Source organism: Neospora caninum, chromosome VI (assembly GCF_000208865.1).
Source record: "Neospora caninum Liverpool complete genome, chromosome VI".
Taxonomy (NCBI): domain Eukaryota; phylum Apicomplexa; class Conoidasida; order Eucoccidiorida; family Sarcocystidae; genus Neospora; species Neospora caninum.
Window position 1 is genome coordinate 1523349 of NC_018392.1, and position 19200 is coordinate 1542548.

The window sequence follows — 19200 nt, forward strand, 5'->3', positions numbered from 1 at the left end:
CGCAGTGAGTAACGCAGTCGAAGGAGAGTCGCAAACGCACTGGAACTAAAGACCGACTGGTTGTTCCTTCCTCAGACTGTCTGCCTCCGTGGTCGAACATTTCGGAAGAGAACAATCGAATGCAGCCTCGAAAGCTCCAGTCACCGCTGCTCCGTTCTTTGCTTTCCTACTAAGCGGATTCAAACGCAAGCAGCCGTGGGAACGAACCTCACACCCAGTTACAGGAATCCTGTCAGTGGGTCTTCTTACAAGTGAAAAGTACAGACAATATACGCGTATATACGTCGCTGTTCAGAGTATGCCTGTGCACGGCGGCTCATTCCTCTCAGCTACTTCTATCCTCACCGGATTGTGTGGCAGGCGAAACAGGAGGAAGGCAGTAATGTCATTTTCATTTTCTTAAAGATTCCATAAAGCAATCCTGTAATATTTACATATATATATATATATATATATATATATATGACAGTATGGAAGTGTTACCTGCCTGTTACTTGGTGTCAAGGCTGTATGTGTGCTTCCGCCATAAATGCGCGCCTCTGTTTTTTAGGGTTCTTCTCGGGAGCAGTTGAACCCTCCTTTGTTCCTTCGCTCTAAACGATGAGAAGGCGAAAACAAACAGGCATTGACTGTCTCAGATTGCCGACGCAATCACGCGAGGAAGCACAACACCCAATTTTCTTCTCTCTACCTCTGTTGCCCATTTGCTCCGCCTCTACGCCACCTGCTCTCGTTGAGCGTCTCAAAAAAACGCTATGAAAAGCGCAGGTGCGACGGGCGAGATGAGAGAAGGCAGGCGGCTACCAACATCCGTGCCTTACTTGGCTGTACCCGCAGGTGCACGCATCGGAACACCATGATGTGTCCTATCTGCACGCACGCTTGCGAAGCCGCACATGTGTTTGCAACTGCTACACGCAATTCGCTGGAGAAAAAGGTTCACTGCATTGCGGTTTCCTCTTCATTCGTTCGTAACCGCACAACGCACGAAGCCGCCACAATTTGCCATTTGTCTCTATACATGCATGCCCAGACGGATACAAATGTACACACAGCTACGCAGCAGTCCATGTTTTTTCATCTTTAGGCGAGAAATCGGTGGAGACATTTACAAACCGAGAAGTTAGGCGAAGCTTCTCGCGTCTCTAGATTACGTCTGAAGTCACAAAACGCCCGTCTCTCACAACGCTGGCGGTGGAAAACACAAGACGAATTCTCGGCAGACCAGCGTTTCTAGAATCGAAACGGGGTCTGCGTTTGCACAAAAGGGTACCTCACACACGAAGTGCACAAACACCCGTGTCTCTCCAGATGTGAATGCATGTGGACTTGTGTCTATGCGAGCGGGCGTCTCCCTGTACATCCCTGTCTGCTTCCTTCTTCACCTGCCTATGTGTTTCTGTACAAATATATAAACAAATATGTAAAAATATTTGTATGGAAGTACACCTAGCAGGCGGCTACCTTCCTACAGACAGGGGTTTGTTTCTCCACGCGAACTGCGATGGCGAAATGTGTGCGCCCCGTAGTGCCGACAGGGTCCCGCAAACGGCAGAGACAAGAGAACGGAAACGCCAAAGAACCCTTTTCGACTGGAAAACGCCCGCACAGCATTTCCAGAAACGGAACGGACAAACCCGACACAAAAAACACTGCCTAGGCATGCAACCTTGGAACATTCCGCGAATGTCACCAAAGAGCCAGCTGAGAGTGGAACGATGTGAGAGCACCGAAAGCTTGACGCGACGGCTCTCACTTTTGAGTGCCAAAAGAAGCCCCAAGCGTGAACATGCGCCCCAACTTTGTTCCCGCACAGGACAGCCATTCCGGGAAAAAAGGAGACGGCAGGGACACTGCAAAGGCAATGAATGGACGCTGCGATTCCCCGTTCGCCTCTCGGCACCGGCGGGCACCCCTCCGCATCTTGCCCAGTCCCCTGGCATGTGGCTGTGTGCGTCTCTCTGTCTCGCCTCTGTCGCCTCTCCTCTCTTTGCTCCCTTCCCTCCGATGCAGTGAGGACATCTTCCTGTGCGCGCCACCAAGACGGAGAGAACGACGCGTTGCTCTTGTCCTCATGCATGCGCCCTCGGCCCTCTGCTGGCCCATTCGGCTGCATCTTTCCTCTCGAGTTCCTCGTTTCTTGTCGTTCTCTCTCTCGCCTGTCCATCGTCATCGTCTCCACCTTCACCGCTCAAGTGGAGGAGCAAGTCACAGGGAAAGGCTGGAGCCTCCTCAATCTCGGCACTGAACAAGCAAACCCGAAAACGCGCGCACGCATCTGCTCCAGCAGACGGCACCCTCCGGCACACATCGTTGCATGCAAAGGGCAAGACAAACAAAAAAAAGGTCGACGTGTCCGAACCCGCACCGCGAGTGCCGGGAACAAAAGAACGCGCTGCTGCTCGCGCGACACACGCAAAGGGAACGGCCCAGAAGAAAAACGACAGACTTTTTCGACAATCCCTGGCCGCCGCTCAAACAACCCGGGTCACCGAGCCTCTGACAATATGCCGTTTAAGGTCTTCTCCGTCTCCTGTTCTCCCTCAGTTCCCCCGTGAAGAAAACACTCGCCTCGGTCGAGGCTTATATTCGAGACCTCAGTTCTTCCAGCAACACCACGCACGTGGTATACCTATGCATGCGTACCTCTCCATCCTTATATACATATATACATATGTGTTGGGGTATTGAATATGTATGCATTCGTTTGTATGTGCAGCTGGATCTCCATTGCCATATGAAAGTGAGAAAGGAAATGCACCGCGACACCTACTGCATTTTCCCGGACGAAACAAATGGTGTACACAGACCTCGGCAAAGTGAAAGAAAGCGTCTCTGGTTCCTGGCTCGGTTGGGTTTTGCTGATGGATTACCTTGGCGAGAAGAACTCGAGGATGCGAATGTACACCCAGGTGATGATCGCCACGATGCAGAAGATTTTTCCGCTGACCGGTCCGAGGTCGTAGATTTTCCGCAGCCTCTGCACGACGATGAACGGCGAGGGAAGCGGCGGGGGCGAAGGAGGCAGGGAGAGACACCCGCAACACAGCGGCGGTTTTCGACAGCATTGACACAGACTGTCTTCGTAAAAGCTGTTACCCGGTCGAGAGGCAGGAATCCACGAACAAGGGAGGCTGCGCGTCTCCCCATCTCTGGTAGTCGGCCGCTCCAGTTGTCGCCCGTCTGTCCTCTGTCTCTCCACACATTCCAGGTAGCCTTCTCCAACCGTCTCCGACTCGGCTGGACTCCCGGCGTCTTCGCTGAGGTCGTCCTCCAACGAGAGAGGCGCGTGGCAGCTGCAGGGCGGCGAGGCCGAGCAACACGGCGGATAGGAATGCTCGGGAAAGAGAAGAGAGAAGTAAACCCGCTCCTGAGGTCGAGAAACACAACGCAGGAGAACTCAGCCAAGGCCTCGGACCAGGTGTCTCCCGCACCCAAACGCGAAACGCCCCAGACACGCACTGCCATCCAAACCCTGAAGGGAGACACCGAGACAGACTCGGCATGCATCGATGCAGCGACACGTGCATGCACAACGTCTACCTAGATATACACACAAACATTCACATTCATGAATAGACATAGATATGCTCATATATATATATATATATATATATATACGGCTTATATATATATATATATATATATATATACGTATATATATATATATATATATATTTAGATATGCATATATGTGCAGATATGGAGGGATAATGCGCGTGGGTGCGCAGGTCATGCAAATCCTTGGGTAAAAATGTCTCTGTCTCGCTGGCCTTATCGGAAAGGTGTGCGTCGGAAACTAACTGGAGCGCTAGGCAGAGCGGCGAAGGGCGAGGAAAAACGCCCGTGAGGAAGGCGAAGGACAGAGACAACAGCGGGAAACGACGGGGCAGAAAAAGAGAAACTGACCGTTCGAGCGGCAACGTCGTGCCAGGAGTAATACTCCCTTATCTGCGAAAAAAGCGACAGACGAAAATGGATCTAAAGCGAGACTCGAGGCACACCGCAGTCACTCAGGAAAACAGTGACCGGAAGCAAACATAAACACAAGTATATATATATACATATATATCCGACGTCCTAGTATGCACAAATCTCTCAATATGTGTACGTGTCTTTGTACGAATATCTATACACATCTGCATGCATGCATATATATATATACATACACGTATCGCTTCTCTACATCTGTATGCGTATATACGTATGTACATATATATAAATAACGTTTGATATAGATATATATACGATCGAGAGACGCTTGTCGATTTGCCTGTGGAATGTGTTCTTTTGGGCCTACTTCTTCATGGAAGCGAAACGGATCGACAGTGTGAACAATGGCGATTGCCTCCTCGAGTCGGCGAGTCACCTGGACGTCGTCAGGTTCACTGAGCAAGACCATGTGGGGCGGCAGAACCTGGGAAGAAAATACGCCACACGCCTTCGCTTTCGACCCCACAAAAACACGGAAGAAAAAGGCACCATGCACATGCTCCTGTAATCGTATTTATACGTATATACCCATACATACAAGTAACCATATACATGTATATATATGTATATATACCTTGCACATACATGTATATGCATGTATACGTCTGCATGCGACAGCTAGTCAGACCAGCTGTCGGGAAAAAGTCGGAAACGTGTAGACGGGCCCACGTGGGAAAGAGACGAAAAACGGAAGCACAAACGCCCGTATATGCCTTTCTCTATGATCTTGCATGCGCATGCACTGTGGTGTTTGATAGAAAAAAAAGCCGGACTGCCTGTGTCACACTCACCTCAGGGATGCCTCCGACATTCGTCGAAACAACGAGCATTCCACACGCGGCTGCTTCTGAGACGGACGCAAACCAAAGAAACGAAAACGCACGAGCGTACGCGTAAGGATGCCCACGGGAGAGAATTCCGCATGCGGGCATGACAATATTGACGTGGGCGACGTTTGACTGCGTCGGCGACATGCAGTCGCACACGGATTCATATAAATATGTTTATACGCCTGTGCATACAAGCAAAAATATATATGTATAAATAAAAAAGTGTATACATGTAAATATACACATGCATGTAAATAATGCATATATAAATGCATATATATATATATATATATATGATAGCAAGCGGCATGTGTTGTACGCCCAACTGCAGTTTTTGGAAGCACGCAGTGGGGCGAGTCGATTGGGCAGCAGTACTGACCTTTGCTGTACAATCCAATTTGCACACGTGTCTATCAACCTATTCTATCTCTCTATCAATCTACCCCCCCTATCTCTATTCGTCAGTTTATGTATATCTATGTCTGTTTATCAACCTCTCTGTGTCGATCTCTCTTTGGACATCTATACGTTTTTATAGATGGGCGAGTATGCGAAGCTACGCATGTGCTTTGTCCCGGCGTCGGCCGCGCGCCAGGCGTGCGGGAAATGCGAGGAAGATAGTGTTTGAGTCCACAACACATGCAGATGCCTCGCCATCGCGGCTGCAACCGCTGCCTGCGAGAGAGAAGGCCCACGCTCCGCACAGACCGCAACACTCACCAACAATCGCGATGCAGAAAGACTCCGTGAGTGACGTGTTGAGGAATATGTGCCCAGACTGAAGCAGCGAACAAACTTTGTCGTGGGAGACGGCGCCTGTGAAGAGTGATAGGAGACAGACGCAGGCATAGCCTCAAAAGCTGCGCCGGACCTCGAAGAGGCGCTGTGCACACCCTCCTGCCCACTTCTCCACAGACGACTTCCAGGCGCATATTCACCAGAGACCGATCAGCGCAGCCGCAACAGACGCGTGTCCGGAGTGTCTGCGGCCCCGCGAGAACCAGCATTTCTTTCACCATCTGGACTCTCGCGATGGGGCGAGAAGAACCTGCGCACTGGTTTGAGGGACGCGGCGCCGCAAGCTGCCGGACGAACCGGGATGAAAATGTTCTTTCCCATGTCGCCGGAGAATCCCGAAGAAGGCAGACCTACCGATTAACTCGACGCGGTCCTGCAGTCTGTGCTTTTCGCGCATTTCCTCCAGAATGATGCGCTTGGGCCCGTAGCCCCCTGCAGGCGAGCAACACAGGTGCGAGGAAACAGTGAGGATACGAGTCGCACAAAAACGCCACGCGCAGCTCGTGAGAGTCGACGGCGCCCGAGAGTACCCTGGAAGATGGCGGCGTCGGTAAAAACGCCGCCCCGCATGCAAACAAGTCTCTTCTGCCCTTCGTGGTCCAGCAGCCGCAAGACGGAAAGCCTCCAGAATGGGAGCAGAAGACCACGGCAGCCGCCTGGTTTCGGCTTTGTGCAAGACGGCGCCGCCTGGAAAGCCTTCGCGTGTTTCAGACGATGGCCAACACCCCGCGTCTTCGGCTGCGTGCATCTTCCTCCCTTTAATTCTCGCAGTTCCCGGACCTAAACAAGGCGCTATCGTCCGTCTACGCAACTGCGACTCCAATTCGCAACGCCGCGAATTTCCACAAGTATAAAAGACGATCGGGCGCAACAGAGAGCAGCGAAGAGCTCATGGGTGAGAGACAGCCCCAGTTCCGCGATGACTCGTGGAGCCAGGCTTTTTCGTCGCTCCTCTCGCATCTCACCGATGACAAAGTTGACGTTCGGGAGTTTCTTGCAGATGGGCGGGATGACGGTGACCAGGAGATCGATTCCTTTCCGGTACGTCAGCCGCGAGAGAACAACGACGCGGATCTCCGGAGGCTTCGGACGCTTGGAAGGGTCGGGGACCAACGTGCTGGCGTCCTAGACACGGGACCCGAGGGAAAAAGGGAAAGGGAAACGAGGAAAGATCGAAAAGAGCGAGAAACGAGGGAACCCCACAGGAGAGACAGGTTGAAAGGAAGAAGAAAAGAGAGAACACCAGGGGAGAGAGAAAGAGATCGAAAGGTGAGATGAAAGGAAAAAGACCTGAAACGGACAAACCGAGGACTGCTGTGCCCTACCAGATTTCCGGAGATCGCATAAAGAGGAGATAGCAGACAGTTTCTGTGGCGCCTTCTCGCTCTGTGAAGTTTGGTCTCTCGCCTTACGACTGCATTGTTGATGACGTAAACGCGAGAGGGAGGGACGCCTGCGCGAAGAACGAAGTTTTCCCGGTGCGTGTGCGAGACGCAGATGCATGCGTCGAGGTCGTGGAGAGCAAAGCGGAGGACTTTGTTCAAATGGATGCATGCCATGTCGGCGAAGCCAAACAGGCTGTGGTCCGTGTAGACAACCTGAGAGGCGAGGGCAGAAAAACGCGGGGAAAAGCGACGCGTCACACGCGAGGCCAAGAACCTACACGGCGGCAGCGAACATTACCAGAAAGAGCTGTCCCATTCCCGGCGGCGAGTCGAAGCGCAGAAAAACGAGATAAGAGTTCAGCATCCGAGCGAACGGGAGGATTCCTACATGCATGCCGAGAGCGCGAGCGACGAGGGAGGTCTCGTGCGCCAGCGGACTGGTGGCTTGGTGGCCGTGGACGATGTCGGCTCTCTCCCGCAAGAGGATGTTTCTGGAAAAACGGCAGAGAGTGGAGCCAGGGGAGGCAGCCGCGACAGAGCAGAGAGAAGCGGAGAGACGAAGATGACAGACGCCGAGAGCGACACGAAGAGGAGACAGACCCCACACACACACACACACACACACACACACAGCGGCTGAGTGAAGAAGCGAACAGGCCAGAGCAGGCGAAGAAAGAGACGAGAGGAAAGGGGGAGAGAAGGAAGCAAGAGACAGAAAGAGAAGAAAACGAAAACCAGAAAAAGAAATGCAAACCAGAAACAGAAGCAAATGCAAAGAAGAGGAGCGGAAGAAAGAGGAGGGAGGCAGAAGTAGGAGCCCGAGGAGGAAGAGAAGAGGAAGTGAAGGAGACGCACAAGAGAGAAGAATCAAAAGGACGATTGCGTGCGGTTTGCAACATGACAAGAGCCACAAACGGGAAGCGAGGCAGAAGATGGAAAGGAAGGACTGGAGCAGCAGAGCAATGTCAGAAGAGGCAGCGACTCTGGCGACACAGGCGATGCAGAGGTTTTGAGTGCTCACCGGATAAGAGGGAAAAACGAAAAGAAGGTCGGCAAAGTGGCGTTGTCCAAAACGGGGAGGAAAGGAAGATAGTACACTTTCAGACCGTTTGAGAGGTAGCGGACGCCGTGGCGCTTGTCGGTGTAGTGGGTGATCGCCACAACTTTGTAGCCTGGCGAAACGGAGCGGAGAGAGAAGCGCGCGTGAGAAGGGAGCACTGGGAAAGAGAGGCCGAAGAAACACGGCGCACGAAAGACAGAAAGCACGGGAGAGGCATCAACGCCACACACGGGCACGGCGGAACGAAGGGGCGGGAAGACGCGAGAGAAAAGGCGAGACGAGAAGAGCAATCCGAGAACACGCGCTCTCGAGAAAGCAGACGGAAAGAAGCAGAGGCAAAAAGAGAGAGGAAGACAAACACAAGGAAAGGCCTGAGAGACACAGAGAGACGAAAAGAGGGAAGGAAGGGGCCCGGGACGCAGAAAGAAAGAGACAGACAAGGAGGGAGAGGAAATGAAGGGACACAGAACGGGAGCGACAGGAAGAGACGAAGAGACAGGCAAAGAACGGCAGGAGACGGCATTCATCTGCGGATTGGGAAGGCGAGCTTGGATTTGATCCGTACCTCGTTGAATAAGACACTGGGAGAGGTGGTATATGTGCGTTTCGATTCCACCGAGAGAGGGGAAGAAGAAGTCGCTGACCATGCATATGCAGATCTGTCTCCGCCTCCTCGTCGGGGCTGCGTTCATCGTATCCCCCCCCCGAGCCTCCATCATTGTGGAAAACGGCTTTCCGTGCCAAGAGCCTCGTCTCGATCTCTGCCCGACGTGGTGCGTCTAGATGCGCCTATCCCTGCGTAGGTTTGCCATACTCCAGATAATTTTCCAAAGGCACGTATTTCCACGTGCATGGCTGTGCGGATGCATTTACGCTCATGCGTGTATATATGCACGCACATCAGGACGTTCGTCACGTGCATGCAAAGGCGTTAAGAAAAGACAAGGGGGAACGAGACGAGGCAGACGGACGGCGAGAAAAGGTCGGCAAGGCCTCGTTCTCGACAGACTGAGGCCTGCGTCTCTCCCTCTCCGAGGAGCGAGGCGAGAGCCTCACAGGAAGGAGGCGAGCGCAAAGAGCGCACAGAGAAGCAGAAGAAAAAGAGAGAGGGGCGGAGACTCTACGGGCGAAGAGAAACTGGACAGCGCCTGACTGGATGCGAGGCAAATGCAGGCGCCGCGACGCGTTTTGTCTCACAATCCGAGGGCGAGGCAGCAACGGAGACGAAGAGATGGGCAGGGAGCGCGGCCACGGAAGGGAGCGAAGGGGAAACGCAAAAAAAGATTCTCTTTGGTGGCTCTGAAGAGGAAACGAATCCAGGTGGAGAACGGAGGGAGTCGGGTCTCTCTCCGGTGCAGAAGACTGCAGAGTTTTCGCGCATGCAGCCCCGAAAGCCACCCGATGCATGCCCAGAAAAGATGAGTTTCTCCGAGAAAAGCGGTTCGCCGAATCGCCGGTTTCTTTCTCCTCTTTTTCTCCCTCGTCTTCGCTTCTCCGAAAAGCTCCAGGCGACCACTCGGCTGTTCACGGTCTTCACCCTCGGCGCGCTCGCACTGCAACACACACAAGACACCGCAAAGACCTCGCCACAGCTTTCTCAGACTTGAGCGACGAAGATGGAGAGCGTCTGCGTGGAAAGCCCGCAACAGGAGACAGGGGAGAAAGAGAAGACTGAGAAGACATACAGGAGAGACTGAGAAGACATGCAGGAGAGACTGAGAAGAGGTACAGGATAGATTGAGAAGACATACAGGAGAGACTGAGAAGAGGTACAGTCGACGGGAAGGCGGGGCAGTCGAGGCGGGTGTCTTCTCGGTTCGCGGCGTCTCTGCGGCGATTTTCGTAGGAGACTTGCGACTCGCACAGAAGGTTCACGGCGTCGCTGTCGTCTTTTCCAAGATGAAGAGCATTCGCCTGCTCGTGCTCCTCGTTTCCGCGTGGTCCGGCTGGCTTTTCGAGGCCGGGAGGCAGTCTGAAAACCTCACTGAGACGGGCTCGGACCGGCCGTGGTTTCTGGCCGAGGCCTCGCCACTTCCCTCTCGGCGAGTCTCCTTCTGGAATCTTCCTCTCGAGGCGAACGCGTTCCTCGACTCTCGACATTCTGTCGTTGCCTCTCAGCCTTCGCCGTTGTCAGGTCCACTCCGTTTTTCTTCCGATTCATCTCGCCTCTCCTGGCCTTCTCTCTCTGCTTCCTCTCCCCTTTCTCTGCCGCTCTCCCAGTCTCCCTGTGGAAGATTGGGATCCCGGCTGCCTTCTTTCGTCTTTTTGCGCCCGTCTCTCGCTCTCCAACCGTCGCCGCTCCCTCCGAGCAAGCGACAGGACTCTTTGAGGCCCACCACAAGACACGACAGGAGCCCTTCTCCTCACTGTCTGTCTTCTTCTGGTTGGTATTTTTTGGTCTTTTCGTCTCTCGCTCGCTCTCGGTGTCTCGCAAGCTCGTCTTCCTCCTCGCTCCTTCCACCGTCTTCTTCGGCTTGTTCTTCTGCTCCTGTGCGTCGCGGGTCTGTGGATTCCTCGCCGGATGGCGGATCGGAAGGCCAAGCGTTCTCGCGACAAGGGGGGGAACAGAAAAGGAAGTCGGAAGAAGAAATTCTCGTCACCAGGTTCGCCCCAAGCCCCACCGGTCCCCTGCACGTTGGGGGTGCGCGCGTTGCTCTGTTCAATTTTCTTCTTGCCAGAAAAAGACAGAAGGAAGAGAGGGAAAAAAACAGAGCGTCGGTGCATGAAACCACGCCTAAATCGATGTCGCCTTCCCCAGACTCACTGGCGACGCCTCCCTCATCTTCTCGATCCTCTTCTTCCTCTACCGCCTCTTCTTCCTCTACCTCCTCTTCTTCTGTTTCTCCTTCTCTCTCTCCTTCTCTTGCTTCTTCTCCTGTCTCTTCTTTTCCTTTGCGCACTCGCTCTTCCTTCCTTCTTCGCATCGAAGACACAGACGAGAAACGAAACGCGCAGGCAGCCTCATTCGCGGCTGCTCTTTTGGCAGATCTTCGGTGAGCTCGGGCGCACGGATCGGAGCCGTGTTGACCTGGCACCTGTTTCTCAACTGGAGGAACTCGCATGACGCGTGGAATAGTTGGTCCTCGACTCTTCGAGAGTTTAACCGCTGCTGCTGGGAATGAGAGGCTCTTTCGAAAGCCCTCCGTTTCCTGAGGGCTGTAGTTTCCCTCGGGTATAGTTTTGTCTGACTCTGGTTTCTGCGAGAGAGACAGTCTGCCTTGGCGGGTGCTGTCTCGCGACGCGCAAAAACGCCCTCCACCCCCCCTCCACAGGGGTTTTAGGCGAAGGCCTTTTCTCGTTGAAAGACGACCGGATGTGCGCCACCCGTTCTACTCGATTCTTCTCTCCCGTTCTCTCCTGCTTTACGCCTCAAACTTTCCAGCGCTTAACCTTCGTCTCCTTTGTCTCCTTTTCCGCTTTCAGGTGGCTCGGCATCATGTGGGACGAGGGCCCGGACGTCGGCGGCCCCGCAGGGCCGTATACCCAGTCCCTACGGACGGCCTTCTACGCGTGCGTCTCGAAGACAGAAACGGAAGGCGAAGCGAAAAAGAAGAAACGGGACAGAGGCTGGCCGAAAAAACCTGAGCGGAAAGGCGCGAATGGGAGACACCGCTCAGGGAAAGTGGAAAAGAGAACGGAGACTTCTGAGACGGAGCGATGGCCACGTGGAAGCGAGAACACGTAAAGGGAACATGAAGAAGATGTAGCACACAGAGAGAAAAGAAAGGAAAGACCAGAGAGGGAGAGGAGAGACAGGGATGAAAGAGAAAGGAGAGAGAGAAGGGAACAGAAAGAGAAAGACGAGATGGTTGGGTGAACGAAAACGGAGACATCAGGGAGAAAGACCAGACCGAACAGCAAACAGATGATCCCAGACCGTGGGTGAGTAGCGCCACAGGGGTGACGCATCGATCGTCCCGTGCCTCTGTGCATTTTGTCTCTTTCTCTACACTCTCTCTGCCTGATGTTTGATGTCTCTCCCAGCGACGTCGGCAAGCAGCTGGTAACCGAGGGCTGTCTCTATCCCTGCTTCTGCACGAGAGACGACCTCCTCCGTCTCCGCCGCGCGGTAGGGCTCCAATTCTCGTTTTCACTCGTTGCGTCTCTTCTTCTGTTCGGCTTCTCGACACCTCTAAACTACCGCTGCTCTACCACTGTACACGCGTCTCTGCGGACTCCTCGCCCTCAGTCGCCTCCACGTCTGCCTCGCGTCCTCTTTCCTCTCTTTCTCTCCTCTCTCTCTTTCCTCGCGTCCTCTCTTCTCTCTCTCCTCTATCTCTCTCTCTTCTCTCTCTCCTCTCTCTCTTTCCTCGCGTCCTCTCTTTCCTCTCTCTTCTCTCTCTTTCCTCTCTCTTCTCTCTCTCCTCTCTTTCTCTCCTCTCTTTCTCTCCTCTCTTTCGCTTTTCCTTTTTTTCCTCTTCTCTTGCGTGTTTCCTTCTCACTTCCTTCTCTCTTTCATCTTTCTCTTTCTCGTCCTCTCGCCTTCTGGACTTCTCTCCTTGTCCGCGTCGCCTCCTGTGTCTGTCGGCGGTCTCGTTTTGTTCTGCACGCCGCGCAAACTTCGCTTCTCCTTCCTCTCTCTCTTCACAGGCAGTTGCAGCTGGAGAAAGGCCGCGCTACAACGGGGCGTGTCGGGCGCTGTCTCCTGCGGAACAGGCGCGGCAGCTGGAAGAGGCCCGCGAGAAAAACGCCGCGTTCACGCTTCGGTTCAAGTACGCGAGTGTCTGAGTCACCCGTCTGGACACAGAGCGGACGCCGGCTCCCCAGCCCCCGAACCGCTGCATGCGCGATCTTTCTCTTTGCTTCACGCGCGGGCAGCGAAGGTGCAGAAAAACGAGGCCTTTCCTCTCGGTCCACTTCAAGCTCCCTCGGCGCAACTGCTCGATCTGGAGCGGGGCGGGGGCACCACGGAGACGGTCTGGTGTTTTTCGCATCGTCGACTGGTGTTACGCGAGCGTTCTACTTCTGAAACACTGCGCTCCTGTCTAGACGCCTGAAAGTCGCGCGACAGTCTTCCTTCTCAGCTGCAAGCTCTCGAGAAGACGCGGGGGGAGTGCACTGCGTCGCTCCATCTCGTCAAGATAGGCAGACGCTTTTCTCTCCACAAAAAAACGCTTTACGGGAAGCAGGCGCAGTCGAAACGCTTGACGCCCGGCGCCGTCTCCCGTGTGACGTCTGCTCTTTACCCCTGCAGAGTCCCAGAAAGCCTCGAGTTTGTCCAGATCAACGACGCGCTGCGAGGCCCTGTGCGGTTGCCAAAGAACGCTTTAAGCGATTTCCTCTGCTTTCGTCGTGTCTACTTCAAAACGAAGGAGCCCGGCGTCCGATGCCCGAGTTCAACAACCAATCGATCTGGAATCACCGCTAGTGTTGCACACATTCCGTCCCCTCTGTCGCCCGATTTCTCTTCTCCCTCCGCTTCTTCGCCCTCGTCTTTTGCTTCCCTTTCTCCTCCCTCGTGGATTCATGACTCTGTGGAACTGGAGGCTCCGGTCTACAACTTTTGCGTCGCTCTCGACGACTGGGCCATGGGCGTCACGCACGTCGTGCGGGGCTGCGATCATCTCATCAACGCTGCCAGGTAAAACGCGTGTGCCCCGTAACTTTGCCGCTCCGTGCAGAGTCCCCTATACTTATCCATACCACGAAACACATGCACGTCCACGAATGACATATTTGATTACATACAAATATACCTGCATGCGTATATATATATATATATTGGTATGTCATGGACGTATGCATGGACACTTGTCAGGTGTCCCGTGTGCGTGTGTGTTCCTTGGCGTCGTTCCTTCTAAGGCAAAGTAGCTGTTTTGTTCGTGTCTCCACAGACGCTTTTTCCCGCGTGTGGCTGTTGCGCTTCTGTCTCGTGAAGGCCCTTTGACGGAGACTCCGTCTGCGTCGAACCCCGAAACCGTTGGTGGCCGTGTATCTGGAGAGTGTGGTGCAGCAGGCTGTCTTTTCAGCTGGCTCCGCTTCTCCTGCAGGGAGACGCGTGCGGATGAGAGGCGTTGTGTGCGTGGGGTTGAAAAACGCGGTTGCGGTCGATTGGGCTTCCCTTTGCGGTCTTCTTGTCTTTCCAATCTGTGTTCTCAGCCAAGTTCTGCTCCTGCGCGCCCTGAACGCAACTGTGCCTGTATACGTCCACAGCGGTCTTCTCTGTTCTCCCACCGGAGCGAAAATAAGCAAGCGCAGCGTGGGCGGTCTCAACGGCGCAGGCGGAGAGCAGCCAATTGCGGACCGCAGAGAAGAAGCGGGCGAGGACGGAGACAGGAGACAGAAAGCGACTCGGGCCCATCCTGTGGGCGCACTCTTCGATTTGAGACGTGCACCGCGCCGCCACGAAGAGGGAAGCGAGGAGAACTGCGAAGCCAGAGACGTTGGAGACGAAGAACGGTGTGGACCACACCACGAAGAAGGAGAGGACGGAAAGCAGGAAGGCGAAAGGGTGCGAGGCACAGGTCGATTTCTACATGCAGAGGAGTCTGAAGAGGAAGGCGAGGAGGAACAGGCAGCGCAAGGACGAGCCAGCGAAGTGTGGCGCTTTTCTCCGTACACAGTTGAGGGACTGAGACGGAGAGGCTTCCTGCCGGAGGCAGTGCTTCTTTTTCTCTCGGGTGCTCACGACAAAGTGTCGAGGTGCGTTCGAAAATCGCTGAGAATCTGGAAAGAGTAGAGACAGGCGAGTACGTGTGGACGGGCGCAGACACTGAAGGCAGCCACAGCGGGATTTGACGCCAGCGAAGAACCAAGCGAGTGCGAGGCGGGCCCCGGTGGCCACAGAAAGGACAAGATCCCAGGAAGGATTCTCCTTTAGCGCTGCACACTTAAGCCTGTCTGGAGGGGCGGGGTGGAGACGAGAGCTATAGAAACCATATTTCGTTTTCGTTCACGTGAGATGCGTCTGGCTCTTTTCCGCCCCGCTCCGTCACTCTCGGGGTCCTCGGTCGCCGTTTGCCTGCCGGTGCAGAGTGTCGGACTTGCTCGAGACGTTTTCGGTCGAGGATGTGGGCGCGTCCAACCTCGTCTTTGACGAGGCGTTGCTTCTGCATCTTCACTTCAAATTGATTCGCCAGGTAGACGCCACACGCGGCCGTTCTGCGTCCTTCGCTCTCTCGCGTCTTCCCATCTCCACCTTTCTCCAGTTTGTCTCCTGGTTCCCGCCGTCGTCCGTTGCCACTTCCGCCTACCTCAGCCCCGCAGTGCACGCCTTGTTTGTTTCCTTCGGTGTGTTTTCTCCCGTGACCGGCGCTCTCTCTCTCTCGTGCACGCTTTCTTTCTTTTCTTGTCTCCCCTTTCGTCTCTCTGACTCCTCTCTGGGGTGCGCCCTCCCTCGGTCCGGTTTGCGTCGCTCCGCACAGGCGCTCCAGGAGGGCGATCGCTGTCTCCTCACCCGGCACCTCTGGACTCTCCTGCGTCTGGCGACGACGCCGCCCGAGCAGCCGCGGGCGAAGGCGCAGAAAGGAGCCCTCGAGGCGCGGAGCTGCGAAGCCTCGACGCGACGCGGAGACCGAGAGAAGCGAGCGCCAGGCGCTGGCGGGCCGCCGCAGTCGCCAGCCGCCGCACAAAGAACCTGGGATGGGGACCAGTGCGGAGTGGAGAGAAGAGAACTCAGCGAACGCGCGACAGAGACAGGCGGCGCAACCCCAGACGCACACGACGCCGCTGAAGAACGGAACGAACCAGAAGGAAGAGAACAAGGGAAAGAAGAAGAGGGGTGTGCGATTTCGACGGCTGCTGTCGCAGAGCTTCTGTCGGGCCTCTTTGGACAGCCAATTGAGGCGGTTTCCGATGGGGCAAATCGACCGGAACGGCTTGTGGCGAAGCGCCGAAAATCGAGCAGGCCTGCGCTGAGGCACTTTTTTCTCCTTGCCGCCTCCTTGCTGCTTCCCCAGTACGTCTCCCCCCCAGAGACGCTGAGGGCGTTGTCGCGCCTCCTGCGAACAGCGCTGCCCGCGCCCCGCGCCGGGGGAGAAGAAGTCCGCGAGGAGAGGAGACATGCAACGCGGCGCGAGGAGGCAGGGAAGACCGAGGAGAGACCCCGGGAAGACGCGGTTCCCCAGAGAGTGCTCGACAACATCGAGGCGTTCAAGCGTCTCGCACGCTATCTGTTTCCAGATGAGGCCTCGTATGCGTCGTTTGGAGGCGGACTTCTCCAAGTTGTCGAGGAAATGAAGGCCATCGAGTTCGCGTCCTCCCCAGGGTCGTCTTCTCCGCGCTCGTCTGCTTCGGCTCATTCCCCGTGCGCAGATTCTTCTCGTTCTACCAGCCGAATCGGGTCTTCTTCTCGCGTCTCGCTTGCCGTCGCCGAAGAACGGAACCGCGAGGAAGGCTCGCAAGACAGTCACGACCGCGCCCGTAGACTGTTTGACCACTGGATCACCAGAAGCCTGGAAGCCTGCAAGCTCTCCAAAAAACTGTTTCTCTACCTCCTCCGGTTCGCCCTCACCGGGCGAGAAGAAGGCGCGCCGCTCCGACAGCTGGTAAGGGTCTGTTTTCGGCGTGCGTTCCTCTGCCTGCTTGTCTCTCCACATTCTTCCGTCTTGCGCCACGAAAGGTTTCGTCGGGGGAAGCGCGGATCGAAAAAGGCGAACGCGATTCCTTTGTACCCGAGGCATCTCTGCCAAAAACGCGATGCTTTCCAGACATCCCCCCGTTTCCGCTCATCGTCAGGGTGGTGTGTTTCTTTTCCCCGGCCTTGTGGATGTTTTTCGCCATCTCTCGCTCTTTGCGTGGTTCGTGGACCATATCGTGCTCGAACGCCTCGCTTTTCGACTTGCTCCTGCGTCTCCCGCTTCCTCTGGAGGACACGTGTCTGGATCTCTTTCGCGAGGCGTTTCGCGTCTCCTTGCCTCCTTGCTTGAGAAAAAATGATGCGGCGCCCTGTGCGTCTCCTGGCACTTGAGCCATCTCTTCTCGCCACGAGGCTGGGCCCCCCTTTTTTTGCTCTTGGAGGCTCGTGCGTCATCTGGAGATTGACGTCTGCGTTGCGCGCCTGCAGCTTCTCCTTCTCAGCCTCGCCGAGCAAGCGGGTCTGAGGTCGAGGCCTTCCGTGAGTCTGCGCGCGGCGTCGGCAGAGGAGCAGAAAGTGCCCACGTTTTGTGAGGAAAAGAGAGACAGAGCCGACCGAAGGGACAGAGCCAAACCGAATCGTCGGGAGGCAGCGCGAGAAATGAGAGAGGACGGAGTCGACCTTGGAAGCGAAGAGAAGACTGAACGAGGCCACCAAGAAGCGCAGAAAGGGGAACCTTTGGAAGTCGCAAACGGTGGAGAGAACACGACAGAGAGAAGCCAGTGGTATTCAGAGCCTGCTGCTTCACTTCCCCTTCGCTTTGATACCTTAACGGATAGGCTGAACGCCTTGAAAGACTTCGTGAACAGTTTGGAGAACCGGAATCAATAACTGACTCATCGTGGGAGGGAAACGAGCAAGGCCTCCTTTCGATCTCCTAGTTGGTCTTCGCCTTCTCTTCCTTCTCTACATGCTACAAAGAAGACTTTCCGGTTCTCTCTCTCTCTCTCTCTCTATATATATATATATATGTATATATTGAGTGATATGTAGACGGACATACTCAAGCAGGGCTGTGCCGCTCATGCACTTTTCTCATTTGCCGTTATTCAAACGTAGCTACGAGGGAATACAACGTAACTCGGCCAATTAAAATGTCTTTGTGGGCCTCTTTCTGCATATCTGTAAAGAGACCCATATATATATATATATATATATATATATATGCCTTTGTGTCAGTATGTGTACGTGGATATCATCTCGATGTATATATATATATATATATATATGTAGATATATGCAGACGGATGGGTGCCTTTTCAGGTACGTGCGGGATGTTGGTGCGCAAGGGCGTCGATGGTGTTATTTGGTCAGTTCCCTTTTCGAGGGAGAGACTGTAGATTTGGCTACTCATTCACGACCAATTCACTTGTCAAGTCTTCTCCAACGCATAGCAAGAAGGCGCGAATGCAGCGCCACTGAGAAGCGTGAAGCGTCAGTCGAACAGAGGAAATCGATTTTCAATCGGCGCTGAATCTCAGCGACTTCTTTAAGGTGTACCCACGAAGTGCTAATGCCAGTTTCATTCTAACATGTTTGCTTTTTTCTAAAAACAGGTGCACGTTTCCAGATAGTTTGTAGCTATATTTTACAGTCTGGTTTGAGCCTATAAAAGCATTTTTGTCAGGAAACGAATTTGTTCGCGCACGGCACTAACATGGACACTTGCATTCATTGTTCTCTCGGAGAGAACACCCTCCTCCGTGCCGTAGGTTGAGCCCTCTGCTTGCTGCTTGTACCGTTTATAAGGAAATTCCCCGGCTCAGAGCACAGAGGGAGATGAAAGTCCGCGCCTAGTTGTGCATGCAAACGCGTTCTCGTGGCCGCTCTGCTTCAGGATGGTGGTAGGGGCACAGCCTCTGTGTGAGCGTGGGGGCGGGTGCTGCCTACTGCGTCTGGGCTGAAACGGCGATTCGCATCAGGAGCGAAACGCGAACGCGGCGAGGACGCCCAGCCAGCAAAGCGGAGGACTCGCCGAGGGAAGAAGCCTCGGATACGAGGTGAAAGAGAGGGCTAGCGACCGCACAGGGACGGGGACACTGGGAAAAGTGGAAACGAACTCGACGCGCAAATCGAACAAAGCTGGAGCAGCAGCGGGGTTCGGGTGGAGATTCGAAAAACTTTGGCGAAGCGCAAATACAAGGGCGCGGTAGCAGTCGCCGATCCCGGAAAAAAGTGCTCCAAATCGAACGGCGCTCGGCCCCGCGAAGGGCGACTTCCTCGCCTCTGGCTCCAGCCCTCGCTCGTCTGGTTAACACCAAAATGTCTCCTCTGCCCGGAAGCCCCAGGAAATCAAATCGGGAGACCTCGGCAAAACAATTCTGTAACAACGGGGTAAAAGCCCCGCGCCACGCAAAGGAGAAAAGACAGCCAGGAAGCAAGACAGAGAGGCAACAGGGAGGCAGTCTGGTCCTGTCGACGGACGCGCAAATGCCCTAAAGCCACTCTCCCCCTCTCGGAGAAGTTCGCACTTCTTATCCGAAGACAAACCCGCCACACTGCCTTCTCGCGTTTGCTCTCCCCTGAACTGTGTACACTATATACAAGGCGGTCGACACC

The 19200-nt window shown here is 54.7% G+C and overlaps 2 protein-coding genes across 2 annotated transcripts; one reads left to right on the forward strand and one right to left on the reverse strand.

Moving 5' to 3' along the window:
- Window positions 1–2072: 2072 nt before the first annotated feature.
- Window positions 2073–8785, reverse strand: NCLIV_017280 (putative phosphatidylinositolglycan class A protein; the record flags this gene model as incomplete). Its single annotated transcript, XM_003881920.1, has 12 exons — window positions 2073–2244; window positions 2874–3370; window positions 3910–3951; window positions 4301–4417; window positions 4785–4840; window positions 5544–5639; window positions 5976–6053; window positions 6587–6746; window positions 7034–7219; window positions 7305–7497; window positions 8028–8178; window positions 8632–8785. The coding sequence occupies 12 exons, from the start codon at window positions 8783–8785 to the stop codon at window positions 2073–2075; spliced, it is 1902 nt and encodes a 633-aa protein (XP_003881969.1).
- A 1180-nt stretch (window positions 8786–9965) lies between these two features.
- On the forward strand, window positions 9966–17472 carry NCLIV_017290 (putative glutamyl-tRNA synthetase; the record flags this gene model as incomplete). The annotated part of the gene is made up of 10 exons (XM_003881921.1): window positions 9966–10195; window positions 10502–10669; window positions 11490–11576; window positions 12051–12135; window positions 12657–12778; window positions 13261–13647; window positions 14166–14708; window positions 15040–15145; window positions 15431–16552; window positions 17071–17472. 10 exons carry the CDS (start codon window positions 9966–9968, stop codon window positions 17470–17472), a joined length of 3252 nt encoding a protein of 1083 aa, XP_003881970.1.
- Window positions 17473–19200: the final 1728 nt, after the last annotated feature.